The sequence below is a fragment of the Callospermophilus lateralis genome, chromosome 2 (assembly GCF_048772815.1).
Source record: "Callospermophilus lateralis isolate mCalLat2 chromosome 2, mCalLat2.hap1, whole genome shotgun sequence".
Classification (NCBI taxonomy): Eukaryota; Metazoa; Chordata; class Mammalia; order Rodentia; family Sciuridae; genus Callospermophilus; species Callospermophilus lateralis.
Genome location: NC_135306.1, coordinates 177895415 through 177916309, shown reverse-complemented (window position 1 = coordinate 177916309; position 20895 = coordinate 177895415). Strand labels below are relative to the sequence as shown.

Here is a 20895-nt window from a genome sequence, read left to right as displayed (position 1 = left end):
TGTTATACACACACACACACAAACACATATACACCAAAAAAAAAAAAAAAAAAAAAATTGAAGAAAGGGAGGGAGGGAGGGAGAAAAGGTTCTTGAGAAAGCTAGAATCAGATAATTATGGATACATTCTGCTTCTTAATAATTATTGTAATTTACTGGAATCGTCCTTGCTTCCTCTGTACAAAGCACTGGACTTCCCAAAGTTTACACACATCAACTCATTTAACCATCACAATCCCATGAAATTCTCCTTCCCCCTTAAATTATTCCCATTTTCTGGATGCAAAACTGAGGGTAAGAGTTAAGAGAACAGTCGAAAGTAGTTCAACATTTAACCGCAAAAGCTGTGCCCCATCTGCTATGTGAGAAAAAAGAAATACAAATTTTTAGCAGTGATGTCACCACCTTTTTTGCAACACTATACTTTCATGATTACAGAAGTAATTATGTTCAGTGTGGAAAACTTGAAGATGTTTCTAGAAACATATATGATGCAAGGAATTTTTAAAAATCACAAGTCAAAGATGAATTCTATTAACATTTTAGTTGTTCTCACTGTTTTTCTGTTTTATTTTCCTTTTTAACAAATTTGAAATTATTCCCTTTATCTTGTCTTATAGTCTAAAAAGATAATTAATATAATGTCATGAATCTTGCTCCACATCACTAAAAATTCTCCAAAACGTTATTTGCTTATATTATATTAACATATACATATTATATGCCAATACTTATTCAACCATTTTTTCTCTTGATGAAAACTCGGGTAGTTTTCAAGTTTTGCTCTTATAAATATGATGAACATCATCGTATAAATCTCCACTTATTGTGCCAGTGGCCTCCATGTTGTCATGTAGGAGTGATTTGTCGGGGCTAGGGTTGTGGCTCAGTGGTAGAACACTTACCTCACACGTGTGAGGCACTGGATTCGATTCTCTGCACCATAGAGAAATAAATGAATAAAAACAAAGGTCCATCGACAACTAAAAACATTTTTTAAAAAAGTGATTTGTCTCTCATAGGACGTGACACCATCTACATTTCCTGGTCGTCCGCTCACAGTGACCTCCACGGCATGGTGGGTGGGGGAGCTGATACTTCATACTTATTGAGAGGTGCCCAGAGCTGGGCCTGGATGTGAGCATCCAGACCAAAGGCCAAACCAGCAGAGTGAGAGCACTGGCAGCCACTCCCCCCACCACCCACCTGGTGCAGGGTTAGGATTCCTCAGAGTTCCTTGGTGGAGGAAATCTCCCCCACCCATCATGCCGTGGAAGTCACTGTGAGCAGACAACCAGGAATGGCATGTCCTGAGAGAGATAAATCACTTTTTTTTTTTTTTAGTTGTTGATGGACCTTTATTTTTACTCATTTATTTATATATGATGCTGAGTGGTAATTTTTCAGAGGATACAGAGGTGACCAAGCAGTGAGAGGCACTGAGGTGCTACCCTGCACCTCAGGCCTGGGCACTCTCCACTGGCTGCCACAGGGCAAGCCACCTGAGCGCCTACCTGAGCACCCTTGGCTGTCACCTGGAGGGACCTGAGTCCCTCTGCAGACTGCTCGGCTTCCTTCTGTGGTAGATTTCCTACCCAGGGAAGAGAAGACAAAGGACAGCAAGAAAAACACTTCCTTTTATCTCTTTTTGCCTTTATTAAGGTTTGGATGTGAGGTGTCCCCAAAAGCACATGTGTGAGACAAGGCACGGTCTAGAGGAGAAATGATTGGGTTATGAAGCCTTAACCCAATCATTGAATCAATCCCCTGACAGGATTAACTGAATGGAAATTGAAGGCAGGTAGGGCATGGCTGGAGGAGGTGGGTCCCCGGGGGTGTGTTTTGGGGGTATATATTATGTATCTGGCCAGTGGGGCATCTCTCTGCTGTCTCATCATCATGTGAGCCACTTCCCTCCGCCATTCTCTTCCACCACGACGTTTAGACTCATCTCCAGCCATGAGGAGTGGGGCCAGCTGTCTGTGGACTTGGATCTCTGAAACTTTTCTTCCCCTGAGGTTGTTCTTGTCAGGTCTTTTAGTCACAGCAGTGAAAAAAGCTGACCCAAATGCTCTTCTTTAGTTCCCGAAAACTTATTTATACTTGGTCAAACTCACTTTCCCTATTCAAGGGAGGGGATTGCTTTCTTTTGGGGGGCACAGGGAGTCGAAAGAAAAGGGGAAAATGTAGAGATACAGTGATTAGATTGTACCTCTAAGTATCTCTGGTTCCATGCCTTTTTTTCCACAATTTTAAATATTTTGCTCAACAAAATATATTAGATATGTACTAGGAAGCAAGCATTATATTTAGTGCAATAGGTAATGCAAATGACCTAAGCTTAATTTAAAGGAAAAATTCATCCAACTTTGCTTAGGTTGGTTGCTCAGTCAAAACTTTAGAATATTGCTGATATTAATTTTCCTAGATACTAGAAACATTAAGGCCTACACTAATAGCATTCTAAACATCCCAGGCAAAAGTCTCTAGCCATTTTTATTTTATTTTCTGTTTAAGATTTTCAAACTTAACCCAAAACACAGGACATTCTGTTAAATTTGAATTCCAGATAAACAAATACCTTTTATCATATTCCATGTAATAGTTTTATGTGTGTCCCAAATATTTCATGAGACATGCCAAAAATTTATTCATTGTTTATTGAAAATTCAAATTTCAGAATCCTGTGTTTTATCTGGTAACACTATTTCTATTGAACAAGAGAAATTGCCATTTATTGAGGATCTCTATTAGCCTAACATACTGAATCCTAATAATATCTCAACAGGCTAGGTATTGCTATTACATGCAAGGAATTTGAAGCCTTTCTAAAACAAAAACTTGTCTAAAGTCACAAAATCAATATTCTGACATCCAGGCCCATGCTTTTTCCTCTGGATCATAAATACTTGTAATTGCACTATGGACTGGTTCTGGAATATTCCACTTCAACTCTACTTCAGTAGCATATTTGATTTTCCAGTTGAAAGAACAACTTATATAAAAGAGAGGGGATGAGAAATAGGAGATTTTTCTTTTCTCCACATGTTTAGAAGAAACATCTTTCCCCCAAAAGCACTTATGCAAATGATACTCTGCTAACCTTAAGAGACCTCATTTTCTCTGTCAATGCTTCTCCAAAGCAGGGCAGCCATGGCACTAGGAGTTTGTAGTGAAACATCGCCCTCTTCTGGAAAGATGAGAATCATACACCAGAGATGGATACAAAGGATTTTTACAAGTAAGAACAAAAGTACAATTCAATTATGTGTCCATTCACAGGATGAACAGCGGCAGTAATCACTTTGTCTTCCGCGTGAGTTCTCAGAGTGGAAGCAGAAACACATTTAGAATGGAGCAAGCAATAACTTCTCATCCATTTTTGTGGAGGTGGCTGAGTGGAGGGGATGGAAGTCTTTAGCTGCAGGACATAACCCTGAGTGATCACACTGTGGTAATACCTAAGTCATCACAATCAAATAGCTCCAATGAACCCCGAATAGGAAGAGCTCCACACAGATGAGATGAATGGAGAAAAAAGAACATCTTGAACATAGGTCACATCGGCACTCTGGAGACAAATAGACGGAATTGGAGTTCTCTACATTCCTTAAGCCTTAGTTTTCTTATCTGTAAAGTGGTGATTATCAAAGCAGTCACTGAGTAGGACAGTGGAAAAGTGAAATACCAGAGTGCCTGCTGTGGTCTTTATGTTCGCATATCTCCAAAATCCCTATTGAAAGCCTTATGCTACATAGGTGACCTTAGGAGGCAGGACCTTTGGGAAGTGACTAGGTCATGGGGTTAGAGCACATATAAGTGGGGTTAATGCCATCATACAAGAGGTCTCAGAAAGACTCCTCACCCCTTCAGCTCACTACATGAGGTGAGAGAGGATTGTCTGTGAGAAAGCAGGCCCTTACCAGACATAGAATCTGCTGGTGCAGACTTCCCAACCTCCAGAAGAGTGAGAAATAAATTTCTGTTGTTTTTAAGCCACCCAGCCTGAGGTATTTAAGGCATTTTGTCATAGAAGACCAAAAATGAACTAAGACATTACCTATGGAAGCATGTTGCTAAGGGTTAGACTCAATGGTATTTAAAAATGATGTCCTTCACAATTATTAACTGTGAAATCAACTAAGTTTTGAAGCACAGTCGTCAATAATGCAGAAGTCCCATAAACTGAAGATTTTTATCCCCTACAAATTTATATTCGAGACTCCATCCTCATTGTGATGGTGTTAGGAGGTTGGCTTTCGGGAAATAGCTAGTCAGGAGGGTAGGACCCTCATGCACGGGATCAGTGCCCTTGTGAAAAGGCTTCCTAGAGATCTTCTACTGCATGAAGCTATAGCAAAAAGACATTTGTTCAGCATCTGGGGCCCTATACTGAATCTGCTGGCACCTTGATCTTGGATTTACTAGCCTCCTGAACTTTGGAAATTACATTTCTGTTGTTTATGAGCACCCAGTCTATGGTGTTTTCTTATAGCAACCAAAATGGACTAAAATATCCAATGTAGTTTCTTTTTCTGAATTGTCCTATTTTATTTTTTACCTAAGTTTTGGCTAATAGCACAAGGATAATAAACCAACTCCTTCTCTAAATTTATCCAAATTTTAGAGCTATATACTTGCCAAGGAAATTAATGATATCCCTATAAAGACATTTTGGAAGAGAAACCTTGGAAATATGTGAACCTATGAAATCCATGCCAAAGATAATCTGTGCTCTGTTTTATCTATTTTTAAAACTGAGAAAAGTTTTAAAAATACATCAATATACTAGAATATAAAAAACAAAGCAATCACCTAAGTATCCCTATCACAAATTATTGAGACTATCCAACTTTCTAAACTATTATCAAGAAACAGAATGTCATTATGCATTTGATTTTTTTCACCATTATTAATGGAAATGACTTGTAGAAAATGTTGAGCTGCACTGAGTTCCCTTTTGTTTGGTGAGAACCACTGTTTCACATTCCACTCTTCAGCATCACTGACTAGGGTATCCTGTAAGAGCTTTTGATACTTAAAGCTAACTATGCTACGTTACATTATAAATCACAAATTTGAGTCAGTGATATACCTCTAATTGCCCGAGAAGTTAATTCTCAGGAGACTCAGCTATTATAAAATTCTATTCATTTGACTTGGGACTGAATTCTAGCTATGAAGCATAGGATTACAGAGAGCATGCTACAAATATTCAAACAATTTCAACTATGCTAAGTGCTTTAAAAGCAAGTAACTCCAATAAAAATACCAAACATTGATAACTTAATTGTGAATATCTTATTTTGCTTATAGAATTTCAGACCATCTTAGCAAATGACTGAGGCCATGTCATTTGTGTAAAGGAGGTAGAGCTAAGGTCCATGAGAACTATTATGAGAAGATTCCGCAGGAATTTAGAGTAGGATTGAAGATGTGACTGTGGGTCACAGCTGTTTGCTCTCCTTTCTTAAAATATATAAAAGTTCCCAAGGGTATGAGTTTTAAACAGGCCACTCTACCCTAGAGCTTTGTTGGAATCCTCAGATGATAGCACTAATTCTCCATCTGGTCACCTTGTATTCAAACACTTCATGGTCAGTCATGTACAAAAAGAAAAAATGATTGACTCATATAATTGAAAAATCCAGGTTTGACTTTAGACATAGTTCAATCCAGACACTCAAGTCCTATGTTTGTCCGGACTTTGGCTTCTGCTTTCATCTATATTGTTTTTATTCTAAGGCAGATTTGCTTTAAGTAGTGCCAAGATTATATAGTGAGAGGTCCAGTCTTATATTTGTAAGCTTAGCAACCCTCTAGAAAAAAGAGCATTACTCTTTCTGTAGTATCATCAAATTGATGTTTATTGGCCATGATTGACTTGGCCGGACAATGTCCACCCTTAGAACATTCACAAAGGCTAGGGAGCTGCTGCACTCCCAAAGACCAGGCCTTGGTCATACACCCATACCAGGAAGCACAAAGTGAGGCCAACCCTATCTGAATTACCTGGGCAGAGAATAGAAGGGTGGTTTCTCAGTGACAAATTGCAGTATTAATACCAAAAAAGGGAATTGACACGGGCATACAAAACACCACTAAACTTGGATGTTATAGAAACAAAATAAAAGCCAAGCAAAAACAAAAACAAAAAGCAAAACAAAAACCCGCAAACAGATTCAAGAGTCTTCCAAAGGGACCAAATGGACTTATAATATGAAACAAAAAAGAGGTCAAATGACTGCTTGACTCATCTGAGATCATATAGAGCATAAAAATCTAGTAGAGTTTCAACTCTTTTAGATTCTGGGAGCTAATTTGGAATAGAAGTTAATTAGGTTACTGTATTAGTCAAGGTTCTTCAGAGAAGCAGATTAAATTGGATGTGTGTATCTGTGTGTCTCGGTGTTTGTGCACGTGTGTTTATGATCTGCTCTACTTGAAGTCTGCTGGCATAAGTGTTAATAACAGCTTCAATAAAAATATTTTCTCAAAAAGCAACATCTAGAATAATATTTGGTAAAAAATGGGTATCATGGCCTAACCAAGTTGACACATGAAATTAACCATCACAGTGACCAACTTGAATTCTGAGTGATCCCCACACTAAAGCCAGAATGGAGATGGCTTCCCAATGCTCAGACCAAACTTCAGACCAATTAAATTAAATATCTGGGTATGAGGCCCAGTTTAAAGTTTTTTTTTTTTTTTTTTTTTTTTTGGTGTTGCACAGATGATTCCAATGTGTATCCAAGGCTGAGATGGTCGATGTTAAACCCTGATTTTCATGGGTGGTTCTTAGACTAGCCAAACCTCAACCTCACCCATGCACTTTCTAGAAGTATAAATTCCCTGTCCCCATTCCAGGCCTACTAAATTAGAAATTCCAGGAGTGGGGCTTAGCTGCCAGTGGTTTAAGACCTCCAGGTGATTCTAATGCATGATCAAGTTGGTTTAAAGTTATTTAAGAATACAATACTAAAATATGCAGGAGTATGACATTTTTTACCTCCAGTCTGTTTCTCTAGACTAGATGGGCAGGTGCATTTGGGTGTAAGAGCTACTCTTCCCTCAGCTTTCCTTAAGGGAGCTGATGTATTTGTTTCCAGGATAATATGAAAGCAAGAAGGACTTTGACTTCATGGCCAGGCTTCCTTGAGTTTGAGTATTTTCTAATAGCAGCTCTGGTTATTATCGAAATCTTGTACTTTACCCAGAACTTGTAGAACATATTTAAATGGAATCAACATTGCTGTTATTGGCTACTTTATCTAATGATCCTAATAATTTTCAAAGTAGCCATTGAAAAACCAGCCTCTACCTCAGAGCAAAGCCTGTCCAAGAAAGGGGTGTGACCCTTGTCCTTGGAAAGACCCACAGAGCACTCCTAGGCACATAACCACCCTGCTGAGTTGTTTATATACAAATAAAGGAGAGATCTGAGGAGCCAGGTGTCCCGGACTCAGGCTAAGTGAGGACCCATAGCAACCCCCTAGCAACCACCAATCAGCATGAGACAGGGAAAATACCTGGGATGCCAGATGACCCTCCCAGTAGTTTATGATGGTTGATAACATATTGGGAAACCATGTAGTTCAGCACGTACATCCCTCATGGTTTAAACCAATCAATTCAAACGAATCCCCCTTTTGTACTAACCAATCACCCTTACCCAACTTGTTCCCGCCAGTGAATGTGCTAATCATGTTTTAGAGTTGTTTTATGATTTTCCTGCCGTGTATAATGATTTGCTAAGAGATGCTATGATGTATGTGAAGTCCCTGCCTTCCCCAAAGAGTGTAAAACTGCTGCAAACCCTGGGCTCCGGGCCTCTCAGCGTCAACAGTTGCTGAGTGTGCTGAGGACCAAGCTAGCTCGCAATAAACACCTCTTTGCTGTTTACATGGATCATGGTCTCTGGTGGTCTTTTGGGGGTCCCGAATTCGAGCATAACACCATAAATAAATGCTCCCTTTAAATCCAATCACAAATTTGGGTCTTAGAATACAAGATAGTAAAAAGCAGAGTTTAATTTGGGTTTATTCTTCAAGTTAACTGATCAATTGTTGATAATAAAAGGATAGTGATAAACTGGTTATTTTGAATAATTTCAGGTCTCCTTTTAATATCTATACTGTCTAGTTTTAGATTTAGATTAAGTTTCTTCTTGGTAAGACATAGATCTTATAACCCTTAGCCAAGGGCTCTTTTTCTTTTTTTGGTACCAGGGATTTAACCCAGGGGCACTTCACCACTGAGCCACATCCTTAGCCCTTTTAAAATTTAGACATAGGGTCTTGTTGAGTTGCTTAGGGCCTCACTAAATTGTTGAGGCTGGCTTTGAACTCCTGATCCTCCTGCCTAGCCTCCCTAGCTGCTGGGATTATAGGCATGCACAACCATGCCTGGCTCTTTTTAATTTTTTTAAAGTAAAATGTGCCCTCACTTCAAATTGTGCCTACAAAAAAGAATCAAGTGAAAAATTTTTATTAAGTTATCAGCCTGTTAGTGTTATACTCGAATTCGGGACCCCCAAAAGACCACCAGAGACCAAGATCGATGTAAGCAGCAAAGAGGTGTTTATTGCGAGCTAGCTCCGTCCTCCACATGCACACACAGCAACTGGTGACACTGAGGCCCTGGCCCCAGGGTTTGCATCAGTTTTATACATTCTTTGGAGAAGGCAGGGACCCCCACATACATCATAGCATCTCTTAGCAAATCATCACACACCGCGGGAAAATCAAATAATAACTCTAAAACATGATTAGCACATTCATTGGCGGGAACAAGTTGGGTAGGATGATTGGTTACTGTTACCGCTGTTGACCGGTGACGAGTCCTTGCTTCCCCAATGTTGAAGTACAGCACTAGAGAAGCACGCCGAGGCAAGGTCAGAGTGGACAATAGAAGTTTATTAAAGGAGAGCAGAAAAGACTTCTCCCAGAGGAAGAAGGGGACCCAAGAGATGGAATCCATGGAAGTGTGGTTGTCTCTCCATTTTATAGTTTCTTCAGTGATGGAATGTAGGTGGGAAGGCCCAAAGGGTGGGGCACAGGTGGGCCAAAGAAGTAATCTTCATTAACATTTCTTTGGGATAGGCTGGGGGGGGGGGGGCTTGGGCTTTTCCGGGACTTCATTAACATTCCAATAGTTGTTCTGCTTTTCCCCAGAATTCATTCTCAACATGGCCCTCGATGTTAGACCTGATTTACCTAACTACACTGACTACCTAACTTTGAATCTGGCTTCACTACAACATCATTACAAAATATCTATAAGTTGGGACATATGCTGTGCAGAAGTTTATTTCACCTTTCAAACTAAGTGTTCAATGGTGTTTGGTGATTTCTAAAAAAGGTAAAAGCATTATTTCTCCAAGTACCCCCTCTTTATAAAAAGAAACCCAGAATTGCCCACGTGTATTTGTGTATCCTTATATTCTTATAAAATAAAATCCAATATAGTTGACTGCAAAGCAAGACTTAAGAATGCTACAAACTATTTTTAGGATTTTTGTTTTGATACTCATGTCGGCAGAGGATTATATAATTATGTGTTCATAGTTTAATTTAGAAGTGAAAAGATAAAGCAGATGTAGCGGCAGTGGAGAGTTCATTTTCATGAAGATACCAGCAGATGTCAGCAAAAACTAAGGTGTTACATGAGTTTTACACAAAAACATTAATCTATTTGTAGTAGGGTAACCATAATGCAAGTAGAAATCTCTAATAACCCAGTTCAGTCCAGATAAGACACTTTTCTTACATTGTGACTCAACTTGTAATTACCTTTCTGGAGGTGGGGCAGGTGGTGGTGTGAGAGGCCATAGTGAGATCTAACTTTTCAGGACAGCAATAGCTTTTTTAAGGACTGAACTATATTTAAAACATCACCACCATATAATAAAACAAACCACACTTTAGATAGGCAACTTCACTTAAAATATAATCAAATAAATCAGATCTCATACTACCCAGACATTCCATGTTCAGGTATTCTGGAATTTGTGAGTACATGAATATTTATTTTGAATTTGTGAGTACATGAATATTTATTTTTTTCCTGCGGAGATAGTCCATACATTTCATCAGCTTCCCCCATGGGTCTCTGACTTCTGTAAAGAATGATGCTAAAACTTATTAAATCTATAGATATATTTTTATTAACAAATCACTATGTATGTGTCAAAATTCACTTGTTCAAAATTACTTGCTGGACTCTAGGTCAAGAGAGCATTTTTAGAATAGAGTGTCAAGTTGTAGAACAGCTTGTTATGTAGAATTAGACATATTTTAAAAACAGAAAATTTCTATGTATTATATCCCAAAGGTTAATAGCTATATTCTTACATGTAATTGTAAAAAGTTGGAATAAGGTCACAAGGGATGACATTCATTTTATTCAAATATATACAAGCACTTTTACTTTAATATTTGTGACCAGCATTTTATAAGACCAATGTTTGAGTGGCTTTACATTAAATTCTCTACAGAATCTTTATAAAGCATAAGAGTTTATATAACTTTTATTTGCTTTTCAGATGAATATATACTAATTTAATGCTTAACATTTTGTAGTATAAAAGGGATCTAGATGATTTCATTGTATTCTATATTTGTAATCTGGATTAAAAATAGTAAGTGAACCTGTGATGTTATTAAAAAAAAAAAAAAAAAAAATACAACTCTTATCTGGGCCCCTAAGTAGGAATGCAGAATACTAGCAAAATTGTTCCAAGTAACTTGCCTTTGAAAAATTTAATCATTACTGTCTTTGAAAAGTAACAGATATATTTGAATGAATGCTGAAATACAGCCATTTAAAACTTAAGTCATTTATTCCAGAGATATATTCTGTTTTTTTTATAATTTTTTTTCCCAATATCTTTATTTTTAGTGGTGCTGAGGATTGAACCTAGTGCCTCACAGATATGTGCGAGGCAGGTGTTCTAAAACTGAGAGACAGCCCCAGTCCTTATAATTTTTTTAAACATTTTTTTTAGTTATAGGTGGACACAATATTATATTTTACGTGGTGCTGAGGACAGAACTCAGTGTCTCACGCATGCTAGGTGAGCACTCTACCTCTGAGCAACATTCCAGCCCTATATCCTGTTTGAAGCAAAGAGAAAGTGTAAGATTATCTCTCTCTGAAGAGTCTAAGCAATGTACAATCTAACTTATACTTAGAAATTCCTCCAAAAAACAAAACAAAAAACTAAGTTCTAATGATCCTAATTGGAGTCTGTTTGTATCCTCTATAACAAAATATTTTCTTCATTCAGAAAAAGTTAACAATCTAACACCTGATTTAAATATTAAATATTAAACTATTCCTTTCGCCAGTGCTCAGTTCAAACATAGATAAGGAATTGACAAGTCAACTGTACTAATAATTAGGTCAAAGAAAAATTATAACTTCAAAATGACATTTAATTTCAAAGTAGAAAATGACATTGCATCAAGGTAAAACCAGTGATTTAAGAGAGCGTTAAAAAAAAAACAAAACTCCAGTGGACAATTTAAACTGGCTATAGAAATTTAGTTTCAACAGCTACAAAATATTTCAAATTGCCAAAAGTTCATTCAATTAACTGAGGTATCGTATTTGGAGAAAACAAAAACTCAGCTTACAATTTTCTAGGTGGTAGGAGCCTTTAGACAAAATGGTGGGTAAATGTCTTAAAAAAACAAAGTGCAGAAGTATCATTGTCCCATCCTCTAAGCAGCATCCGCACAAATTCCACACCACAGTTCAATCTATTTCCAAAAAATCTTATTTATATCCTGTTCTAACCACTATTTCTCCTTTTTGTCACTATCATTCCCTTAAGAAATAGTTTTTGATCTCTTAATCCTCATCAGTCATCTTATACAATTTCAATAATAGATATAATGTATGTTTATGTATATTCATGTTTTATACATAAAAAGAATATTTTTCTCCCACAAAGAATACACCGTATAAATAATGAAAGTTTTATGGTACTAATACTTATTTTTATTTAAGTTGGGAGAAAATAAATATATTTTAGTACTTAGATATATAGATTATTTTCAAAATAGCTCATAGTGTCAGTAGTATCAAAATCAGTTTTCTCTGAAGGAGGCACTGTTTCCAGCTATAGGCAGTCCTCATTTACCTGGTAGTATGGGACTATAAAGATGTCTAAGCAAAGCAATCCCAATGATCAATAAGGAAAATTACGATTATTCTATGACCTTTAAAAACCTGTAGGAGTATTAAACACTCTCAGCTGCCAGTTATAAATGTGGATGAAAATCAAAGTTTAAACAGTGAGAGTGAGAGTTTTATTTTACTGTAAAATACTAATCAGGAGTAGTTTGAACACAGCTTGCCTTCTCTAACTTATAATGCTGAGTCAGCATCTCCTATATGGGATCAGCTTCCACCATTTATTATTGTTTGTGCTTTCTATGTTGTGACCTACTCCTGTGTTAACAATAAATATTCTTTAATGTGAAAGTTTTGCCATTACTTCTCCATCACAACTGCTTTCCTCATTTATGTTGGTAAGTTTGTTAAGCAAGACTCAGCTAGTCATTGTACAGCAACTGTATCTAAACACCCAGAATCAGTGACATTTTTTTTAAAACTCCACTTATGTTCAAATTATTACTTTCAGCATTATTATTGTTCACTTCTTTGCTTCATTTTCGATCTTAGATGGCCAATTTTTTTGATTATCCATTTTTATAAAATGACACACTGGGTGATGACAGTGTAACTATATGCTTTGCTGTAGATGATACATTCAAGGACCAATCACAAGCAGAATTTGAAAAGAGATAACATAATTGGTCACTGACTATAAAGCACACCTGTTACTTAATAATTTCTGGACAGAGGTGCTAATACTTCACAAGATGAACAGCTGATATGCTACCCTAACTGAATGAGAACCATGCTATTAGGAGGCTGGTGTTATTTAACTAAATTATGGTCACTGAAATTTGTGACTATGGGAACCACGCAAACTGAGGACTGCCCACACCCTTCTTAACATTGACCCAGACAGGCTTAAAAGTGACTACTAAGAAACAACTCATATAAATTTACATCAAATAATGAACTTAAAGAAACCCAAATGAAACATTAGCATACATACACTTGGTAGTTTTCAAATTTTTGTTATTTGACCATCATGCTTAAAATGTACCTTAAGAGTAACAGAATTTTAGAAATAGAGGAACTTTACAGACTCCAGTGGTTTGATATTGCAAATTATCCTGCATGTTTATTATGAATTATTTCTCCTCCTTCAATTTCTATTTGCTCATATAGCCACTTGCGATCACAGCGACATTCAGCTCCACACTTGGTAGAACCACAGGCAGGACAAGCATAGAAACATCCTAAGCAATCTTCATCCAGGCAGTCACAGAGGTCCATCCCACTGAAAATCAAGAGCCCTTGGCTATCATAGACCTTACTCTTCGCTGGTATCACCTGTCTGTAAAATAAAATGTAATGAAATTATACCTCATGAATATATTACTTTTGAATATTTAACTGAAAATAGGATAATAAAAAAATTTAAGGACATTAAGTATTTTGAGTTAGGGATAAAGTCCTGCTAAAGTAGTATGTAATTTACCAGGCTTACAGCCAATTCTACAAACAGTAAGTGAGAGGAGGTGCTAAGAATTGAATCTAGAACCTTGTGTGTACTAGGCAAACAATCTTCCACTCGGCTATATCTCCATTTCCCTGAAGTCCATTTAAAAGTCAGTTCAACAAAGGAACAGACGAGAACTTTGTCCAGATCATATGTAAATTTCTGCTAAAATTATTTTCCTTTAAAGAAAAAATAATGGCTAGTTAATAGTGGTTTACTTTATTGGTTATCAATCTCTTCACTACTTTGTGAACATAGTTTGTAGTATACCACCCCATAAGTTTTTATACTGTAATTAATCAATATAAAACTTTAACAAATGGAATAAATGGAATACACAAAAATGTTAATTGCATTTAATTCTGAATGATTATACTTTATATTTTAGAAATAGTAAAATTTCTGAATGATTATATTTTAGAAATAGTGAAATAATTTTAAATAATTTAGTTCTCCCATTCTTTCTGTTCACTGTACCAGAACTGTTTCTATTTCAGCCCCATGAAAAACAGGTAAAAAATAAAAAGCAATCTTGCATTCTCATAAAATTGAATTACCTTTTAGCTGTCAGTCATAGAGAGAGATATACCAATAAGATAATATCATTAGGGCTTTTCACAAAGTGAATTACTTTAAGTCTGCTTCAATATCTTAACCCTCATGTCAAAATGTTACCTTTTCATATCATTGCTACTTTCTTAGAAACAAACTTTTAGAGTTGAAAGGGATGCTTTAATTTTCTATGAATAAATCCCAAGGTCCTTGGAGGTTTTTTACCAATTCCACATTATTCAACTTAAAATGTCTACTCAGAAAACTCAAAATTTAATAGAAAATAAAGGAACAATGCAGATGTGAAGCAGTAAGTTAGAATATGAGTAAATGCATAGAATACCTGTCTGAACCAGCAGTTGCATTTTTGGTAAGCCTTCTTTTTTCTCTTTTACCAGTTTCTGGAGCAAATTCAGTTTGCTTTCCTGGGTTTGTAAACTGTAGTGACCTCAAAGCTTTAGCAGTTCTTCCCTGATTAAAGACAAGCAAATTATCCATTAAAATATTGTCATTAGAAAATAAATAAATACTTCCCTTAGTATTGACCCAGATTTATTTCTTAACCTGGAACACAGAAAAAAGATTAGGACCCAAGTGCAAGAAAATTTACTTAGTCCTTGAGTATATTAAAACTTTTTTATTAATGACATTTCCATTATGTGATTTTAGTCTCCAGCAATTAGGTGTAGAGGCGGGCTGGCATGGTGACAACTGCAATGGCTGCTGGTACATGGGAACAAAGGCAGAAAAACTGCTATAAACCAATGGCACAAAACTGAGCTTCCTGATAACAACTTTGGGTCCTTAGGTCCTTTAGGTCCTTTCTAGTATTAAGACGAGAGAAGCAATATGGTTTCAAGTTCTGAAATAGTATGATATTTTTAAATAGCTTTGATAAAACAAAATTTTGGTGCCTAAGGGCTTATGTTTGTTATTTGAGGAAGTGAAAGTAAATGGTCTTTCAAAATGTTTGCATTTACCCTGAATCACCCTTGGGTGATAAAGATAGTGGATTTAGGAAAAGAATAACACAATAACACAAGAGCAATGTACACATAAGATGAAGACAGCTGAAGTTACAGTTATCAACAAGTATCAATAATGAACTGCAGATAAAAATGGGTTGTAGAGATGTGCCTTAGAACAAAAGGAAAACAATACATATAATTCATATAATTAAAAAATTTAGTTATCTTTTGTTTTATGAACATAATGAAAAAGAGGAAATTCAAAAAAATATTCCAGCAGCAAGAATTATAAAATGGCTGTAAATAAAAATTTTGAGATATACTCTTAATATACTTGTCACATGCTATGGTTTGGCTATAAGATGTCCCTGTTAAAGCTCCTGTGTTAATGCAGGAATGCCCAGAAGTGAAATAATTAGATTATGAGGGCTATAACATGATTAATTCATCCTAGTGGTGACTTTAGACAGTGGGAAGTAGCTGGAGAAGTTAGGTCACAGGGGCTTGCCTTGGAAGGGTCCATCTTTCCTGCAGCCCCACCCTGTTCTCTGCTTCCTGGCTGCCACGAGGAGAGTAGCTTTCTTCTGCCATCTCCTTACACTATGACATTCTGCCTCATCTTGGGTCCATAGCAAGGGACTCAACTTCCTATGGATTAAACCTCTAAAAATATGAATCCAAAATTAACTTTTCCTCCCCTACGGTGTCCTTGTCAGGTATTTTGGTCACAGTGACAAAAAGCTAACACATCACAGGATAGAAAAAGTATTACTATACATACATCTGATTCAGGTTTTCTTCTCTGGCGGTCTTCAGAATCAATATCCACACTTCCGTTGATTATCTGTGTACATTTTGGACAAAGTTTCCAACCAGGTACAAGCTGTCTTCCAAATTTTGCACTCAGAAAAGTGGCATCATCTAAGTCAATTACATGCAAATTTTTTTTGGCTAGCTTTTTGTGTATGTTAAATGGATCACAACATGACTTCTGCAAATCTTCAAATCTGTCAATGTAAATTTTTACATGATGGAAGCAAATTGTATTGTTTCCAGAAAGTGTCATTCCAGTTCTAAGTTGAAGTAAAAGCATATCATTTGATGATAATTCTTGTAAAGTCTTGAAACCTGTGTGACGAGTATAGTATGTTTTATGGCACTCATTTGTGGTACGAAGCTGTACTCCAACTGAACATGGATCCATCATTCTTGACTCTTGCAAACTTTCCCTGTTTTATTTTGTCTAGAGATCTTTCTTTAGTAGGTCATGTGATGATTACCCTAGAAAAAAAACATTAAAGACAGATTTGTTTTATAAACTATTTTACCTGGAAAACCAAAAAGAAAAAAAAATTGATAAAATTCATTATTTGTTTCAAAAAAAGAAAATCTCTCAGCAAATTAAGAATTGGGAAGTATTCTACCAGAATCCTACAATAAACAGTATTATTTTTAATCATCAGATGTCAGAAGCATTCCTTGTAAGATCAAAACTACACATAATATCTGCTATCACAGCTTCTATGTAAGACAATATTAAAAGGTATAAGGATTAAAACGCAAGATACAAGAAGTATTATTTGAAGATGACACAAATATCTACATGGGAAATATAAGAGGTTCAACAGACAAACAATTAGAACCAGTAAGAGAATTTAGTAGAGATGATGGAAACCAAAACCACGTATAAAATACCTTCCAAAATATATAAATCTTACAAAAGATATGCAAGATCTTTATGGAGAAAATTATCCAAACTGAAAGACAAAAAAGACAATATAACTAAATAAAGCTACAAATCATGGGAAGCTTGACTATAGTAAAATATGCCAATTCTCTGAGAATTCATATATAAATTCAATGCTCTTCCAATCAAAATTCCATCAGATATTCTTCTACCCCTAACCTGATGCAAGCTAGCTGACCTATATGAAAGACCAAAGGTCAAAATACAAACCCAAAAAGCAACCCCCCCCCCAAAAAAACCCCAGAAGAACAAAGGTTCAAAATGGAAATAAAACAAGATATTGATTTACTATAAAGCTGTTATAATTTAAACTGTGTGGTACTGCTATAGTATAGATAAATAGATCCATGAATAGATGAGGGCTTGGTGTATAACATGTGGTACTATAAATCTTTGGCACTTTCTGGGCCATGCAATAATTATTTATCCTTTAAGACATCACCAGCCTCTTCTATCCCGTGCAGCCTTACTCAAATACTATTGTTAAAGGCTTCCTTCCTGTGTTTGCATAACACTTTCACTGTACTGAAACTTTTTCTCTACTATCTTTCAGATGGTAGACAAGAACATGATGTCATTTTCTCTATCAACCAATGTTAAAAATTAACTTTAAGAACTTCATTTTTCATAGCAATATCATATGCTTTTTTTTTTTTTTTTGTCACTTGTTAATCTTTTATACATTTGGGTCTGTGAGGGCAAGAAATCCCCTGGGGCCTTTTCAGAGTTGTGGCTTCTCTAATTAGCACAACATTGGGACTTAACAGACACTTAACAACCTCTTTAGAATGAGTTCAGAAACTCCCAGAATCTCAAATCAGGAAGGCTGAATCTCCCTTAAATCAATGAGACTAGGTCCAAGGATCCTACAATTATTCTCATCTTAAACCTATAACGGTCCCATACAAAATGCCCCTCGTTAATGGTTATATCAAAATGATTCAAATAAGCAGATACGTCCAATGAGCACCTTCTACGTTCATGGTGCCAGGAGGAAAGAAAAATTTTTTTACTTGGTTTCTGGCTTCACGCAAACTGTTAAAGGTGAGAGATTTCTGATTTAAAGATAAACACAAGCAAGGAAAGACACAAACTGCACACAGGGTTCGAGGCCCCAAAAATTCTAAGTAGCTCGATCCTAAATTAAGAGCTTAGAGGGCTGCGAATCTCCCCCAGAGAGCCGATAGCCGCAGAGGAGACACAAGTGGCAGAAACTGCGCTGGGCTTTTACCCAAAGGGTCGCAGATGAACCCGGGGAAGAGCTGGGGGGACCCACAGGACGGGAGGCTGCTGTAGAGCTCGGGGGAACCACGGGATGGGAGGCTGGGGCAGGCCCCAGCCGGCAGCTGGAAACCCCCTCACCAGCGCGGGCCTCCGTTACCAACTCCTTAGACGCCTGGAGGCTCCTTCCCTACTTAGGGGCCGGTATCCACGTTCGCGCACCTCCAGAGCCACCCCCAGCTCCTTTCCACCTTAGCTGGAGTTTTCGCGGGTACCGGCAGCACCGCATACAGGAAGGCCTCACTCGGTTGCCCGCCTTCCAGGTCGTCCTCGCGCTACCACAGAGAAGACGGTGCGCGCCGGCTAGAGAGGCCCAGCGCCACCATCAAGAGAGGCCCGAGAGAAGCCTAGAGTGGAACCCCGCCTGGTCGCCTCCGGGAGTGAAAGGGACTCAGTGGCCGGAATTGGTAAATGACTCAACGCGAGGCAATAGTTGCTTCAGACGCTGACTGGTATTTACCGTCTCCTCTCGGTTAGGGAATTGGGTGATCTCTAGGGTTTAACTGTTAGGAGACACAGGTTCTGCTAATTTTAACTGCCTTCAAATCTCTCCGCCTGTGCACGATACCAAACTTTTGCTCCCAGATACCCTTAACCCCTGAAGGGAGTGAATGCGTTAAAAGCACCTCAAGAACGAGCCTTTGATTTAAGGTCACACATTTTATTTTGCTTCTTTCAGGCAAACGAAATATTCTAATTTTTTTTAAAAAATAATGAACTACGAAATAGCTATTATTTTGAGTAAAATTTAGCCTCCAGTAATTTTCTAAGGGAAGAAATGGTCTCCTTGTATCTCAATTGTCTGCCACAAGTAGGCGCTCATTAATTTTTAAATTGGACTTTATTCACCTGCATTCATCTAGTGCTCCATGCTCCCTTCTCTTCTTCCTCTCCCCCTCCCTCTTTCTTTTTCAAAGGCATAGACGGAGGTTTATTTAGGAAAGTAGGTACATATTCAAGGGAGAATGGGGGCAATCTCAAGAGAGATGTCTTTGGGGTAAAATAAGGTATCCACATTCAACAGAGCATGCTGGCTCTCTCTAGAGTGGTGTGGGGGTACTAACATCTATAGAGGGCTGGTTGTTAGGGGCTGGGCTAGAGGTAGAGGCAGAGTGGAGCGGCATGATTTCACGCCAGTTTTCTCTGCACTTGAACATTGGGTGCTTCTAGACTCAGTATATCTTTCTATCCCAAATTCCTAATTCACCGCAGCCCCAGACATTGATCCCTTAATCTGAAGGGTTGGTGAGCGAGAAAGATCCATCCTCTGTAATTGCTTTAGGGGGCCATGTGTAATGAACCTGCCTCCTTAGACATTAAAGATCTCATCCTGACTAATCTGAAAGAAAAAGACACTGGTCTCAGTGTGGGATGGGTTGGAATTTTTGTGTTGCCATCCTCCTAACATAGTATTCTTGTAATTTTGGAAGATACAAACTCTATTAGAAGATTAAAAATGCAAGGGCTGAGCAATAGGAGCAGAAGTATAGTTACCAGAGGTTCTAATAGCAGTTATGGTCAGGTGAGGATATGCAGGTAATCTTTAATAGTTTTTATTTGCCTGTATACATCTCAGGATCTGGATTTTCCCCCCCCAAAAGCATGTCTGTCAAATCAGACAAATTAACTTAGGGCAAACTTACTTTAGCAGAGTCTCTTTTGATAGTTATCAGACACCCATGCATAAGGCTTAATGTCTTTTCCACTGAAGGTTTGTGATCTTTTAACCATAATGATGTGGGCCTAAGAGGTCAACAAAAACCAAAAACTATTGCTATTTTAATCTGCAAGTGAATGACATGGGACAGGTAAACAAGGTCCACCAAAGCCCATGCTTGCTTGTAATTTCATATATTTACTGTAAATTGTTTTCTAAAGTGAGTTTATGGTTCTTTCCAACACTTTCATCTTTCATACTCCTCCTCAGCTAAGCAGGATTTTGACACTGACTGTATTATACCAATCTTAGAATTAGGGGATGGGAGAAAGGCAAAAACCATGGGTAATCCCCTTAACTGATTTGGATAGTTCTTTTGCTGGTTACTTTGGGTTGGCACTTTGCTAAGTAATACTGACTATAAATGAATAAAATGTATTCCTGCTCCCAAGGAGTTCAAAGATTAGTGAGTGAGGAATAAATTGTTAATTACACTGTGATTTGATAAGTGCTATAATAAAAGCATAGGGATATGAACAGGATAAAACAGGAGATACTAATATGCAAGGACATTCTGTGGGGGGAAGGGATTAATGCTTGAATTAAATTGTCGTATGGGAAATGAACTTGATGCAATGGTGGCCTCTAGGTGAACACTAGGATAGCTAACCCAGCAGTGTAAAACAGCAGGCTCATGAGACCAAATTAAGATTTGTGAATGATATGGCTTAATGAATCAATTTAGGTATCCAATGAAAACAGTAGGAAAGAATTGTAGTAAGTTAACATGGTTAGATAGGGTACAAGCGAATGGAAGCCATCTAAATCACTGGTTAAGCAATGTTCATATGACCTGTCTGCCATCTTTGCCTTTTCCATTGAAGCTGTGCTCGTAAGAGCCAGAAGTGAGGTTTCAGCAATGTTATCATTTAGATGTGGTGTCCCCCAAAAGCTCACCATGTGAGACAATGCAAGAAGGTTTTGGAGAAGAAATGATTGGGTTATAGCCTTAACCTAACCGGTGGAAAAAAAGCCCTAAATGGAT

The 20895-nt window shown here is 37.4% G+C and overlaps 1 protein-coding gene across 4 annotated transcripts; it reads right to left on the bottom strand.

The window, feature by feature from the left end:
• Window positions 1-10142: 10142 nt before the first annotated feature.
• On the bottom strand, window positions 10143-18480 carry Arl14ep (ARF like GTPase 14 effector protein). Of its 4 annotated transcripts, none has more exons than XM_076846997.2 (4): window positions 18356-18480; window positions 15947-16446; window positions 14541-14668; window positions 10143-13480 (listed from the first exon to the last, which is right to left on the bottom strand). In XM_076846997.2, exons 2-4 carry the CDS (start codon window positions 16370-16372, stop codon window positions 13252-13254), a joined length of 783 nt encoding a protein of 260 aa, XP_076703112.1. In that variant the 5' UTR covers window positions 16373-16446; window positions 18356-18480; the 3' UTR covers window positions 10143-13251. The 4 variants fall into 4 exon arrangements, with proteins under 4 accessions (XP_076703112.1, XP_076703114.1, XP_076703115.1 ...); XM_076846999.2 differs by having other exon boundaries at window positions 18385-18480; XM_076847000.2 differs by having other exon boundaries at window positions 18275-18362.
• Window positions 18481-20895: the final 2415 nt, after the last annotated feature.

Excerpts from the sequence above, each read along its gene's own strand:
- Arl14ep (XM_076846997.2), bottom strand. The coding sequence starts at position 16,372 with ATGATGGATCCATGTTCAGTTGGAGTACAGCTTCGTACCACAAATGAG. Across the intron at positions 14,669-15,946 it reads GAAGAAAACCTGAATCAGAT|GGAAGAACTGCTAAAGCTTT; the intron begins GTATGTATAGTA and ends GTCTTTAATCAG. Across the intron at positions 13,481-14,540 it reads GCAACTGCTGGTTCAGACAG|ACAGGTGATACCAGCGAAGA; the intron begins GTATTCTATGCA and ends TTTATTTTACAG.